We start from the raw sequence: 2,500 nt of genomic DNA, 5'->3' as shown, positions 1-2,500 counted from the left end.
GACCGGGTGCACATGTTTGTATGTATGTGTATAGGTACACAAATATGCCTTGTGTGCTCATGTGTGCATGTGTGAGATTGAATGTATGTGTTTGTATAAGAATGTGTGTGTGTGTGTGTGTGTGTGTGTGTGTGTTTATGCTCATGTGATGGTGGAGTACATATGTTTATTTGTCTACGTGCTGGTGTGCAGACATGCTGTGTGTGTGTGTGTGTGTGTGTGTGTGTGTGTGTGCGTAGGTGTGTGTGTGTGTGAATTTGTGTTACACTGACCAGATGAAGCAGTATGTGATGTCCTCTGGGGTTAATAGCCAGGGCTTCATCATAGAGACTCTTGGCTTCACTGTCGTGGCCTGTCATTTCAGCCAAACGTCCCTTTAACAACAGTACAGAATGGGAGGTGGGGAAGAGTGTTCCTGCTTCTTGCACACAGAACTGAGCCTCCTTCACTCGCCCATCCTCCATAAACAGCTCCCCTAAAACCAAACACATACACAAACACACTTAGAGAAAAACAGCCATGATACAACTGACACTTCTCTCTGTCAAAGAAAAAAAAAAATCTCTCTGTGATGTCATAAGCAATCTTTATGACATGCTGTGACGTCATAGGCATTGTCCCTTGTTACATCACAAACTATGTTTTTGTGATGTCAGTCTGCTCCTATGTGATATTTGCTTTATGACATCTTTTCTGTGCAATTACTATGTTTTTTGTGTTGTCAACACTATGATATAGCGTTGACATTGGTGTGTAGCAGCAGCAGTTTGTTATTGATGTAATCAACACTTGTTCTGTCATGTACAACACCCTGAAAGTGACAGCAGTCATTATGTGTCACTGTGACATCATAAACACACTTCTTAGGGACACTTTGACTGACTCATTATTGTGTAAGCACATCGTGAGCCGTCAGCTCTGTGATGTCATAAACACTTAGTACATGACAACAGACTGTAACACATCCCTAACACACACTGTGACATCACAAACAATCTGTCTACACTAACTGTCTAACCTAATCTTTCTGTTCATTTTTCAAAATGAGACATTACAAACACCATCTGTGCAAACAAGTGTCTTAAAGCTCTCTAAGTCTCTCTCTCTCTCTCTCTCACACACACACACACACAAACACACACACACAGATACATACACGTACACACGTACAGACGCACGCACAGACACACACAGACACACACACAGTTCTATTAACAACAACCCTACTCATGTCTAAATAAGGACATTGCTGGTTGCTGCTCTGGCTGTAGTGCACTGAGTGTTACCCCAGGGCAAATCCCCTGAGTTCCCTCAGTCAGTAATCAACCCAAGAAATCTGTTAGAGATGTGTACAAGTCAGCAACATGATCCGAATAATGACTGTAAAACAGCCAGATAAAAATCAACCCCCATGTTTCTCTGGGATATTATCAAGTTAAGCTTGATCAAAGAAGAGAAGGGAAAAGAAATGAGGTCAAGAGAGGAAAAGAAAAGAAAAAAAGAAAAGTAAAGAAAAGAAAAGTAAAGAAAAGACAAGACAAGAAAAGAAAAGAAAAGAAAAGAAAAGAAAAGAAAAGAAAAGACAAGAAAGGAAAAGAAAAGAAAAGAAAAGAGAAGAAAAGAAAAGAAAGATGAATGCGTTTCAGCATTCTTTTGGTCTTGCCCTGGAGAAGTCAGTGTGTGGGGTTTTTTTTTTTCTGTTATGTACAAAATCAGGATGCGTCCAATTTCAAACAGGAAATGAAGCAGTGCCAGAGGAATGCTGGGAATGGGAACAAGAGGGCACAAATACCCTGCACCAGAACCCTGGGAAACAAGGTTCAAAGAGTGCAACATATAAATAACGTAAAGACAACATACAATTAACGTCACAGTGACACAGTGATTCTGTACTGGCTCCGGTTTTAACCCCGATGTAAACATCGATATGAATTTTTGTATTTACATAAATAATGGTAATACTTCATATAAACACATCATATTGCTGTGAAAGTTCCAAGTCAGAGAATCCTATTGGGAGAGTGTGTACATTTTTTTGAGATAATCACGATATATTTATATCGATGTGTGCCCGTTGCTCACATGCTGACACTTTAGTCCGGAGCAATTCGTCTGGGAATGTGCCAGTCATCAGACCTCACCTGCTTGCAGCCAGACGCGCTCCAGCGTGGTCCAAATGTAGGCGGGGCCTTGTCGGTGGGCGGAGCTAATGGCTGACACTTCCGACATGGCCTGTTCCAGGCGAGACGCAGCCACGGAAGGAGCACTCTGAGAACCTGAGACACAGACACACATGTAAGTAAATCCTGCACATATACTCTACATGAACAAATAAAGATACCTCACACACACACACAAACCTGTGTCAGTTTCCTGGAAGTCTGGCAGGGTCAGGTGGATGCCACTGGGTTTCCGGCTCATTGTTCCTGACTCAGGAGGTAAACTGCTACTATCATCTCCCTCACTGCCGCATAAAACAATATTATATCAAACAATGTCG

At 41.8% G+C, this 2,500-nt stretch overlaps 1 protein-coding gene across 1 annotated transcript in view; it reads right to left on the bottom strand.

Annotated features, from left to right (window-relative positions):
* Window positions 1-2,500, bottom strand: part of ttc7a (tetratricopeptide repeat domain 7A) — a 27,529-nt gene that overhangs the window by 4,456 nt on the left and 20,573 nt on the right. The window contains exons 17-19 of the mRNA XM_030771141.1: window positions 2,361-2,464; window positions 2,142-2,276; window positions 273-475 (exon numbers count right to left, since the gene is read on the bottom strand). Of these exons, the coding sequence (XP_030627001.1) occupies window positions 273-475; window positions 2,142-2,276; window positions 2,361-2,464 (442 nt within the window). The remainder of the gene's footprint in view (window positions 1-272; window positions 476-2,141; window positions 2,277-2,360; window positions 2,465-2,500) is intronic.

Source organism: Chanos chanos, chromosome 4 (genome assembly GCF_902362185.1).
Source record: "Chanos chanos chromosome 4, fChaCha1.1, whole genome shotgun sequence".
Taxonomy (NCBI): domain Eukaryota; kingdom Metazoa; phylum Chordata; class Actinopteri; order Gonorynchiformes; family Chanidae; genus Chanos; species Chanos chanos.
The sequence above is the reverse complement of the archived record's forward strand: the minus strand, read 5'-3'. Positions and strand labels throughout refer to the sequence as shown.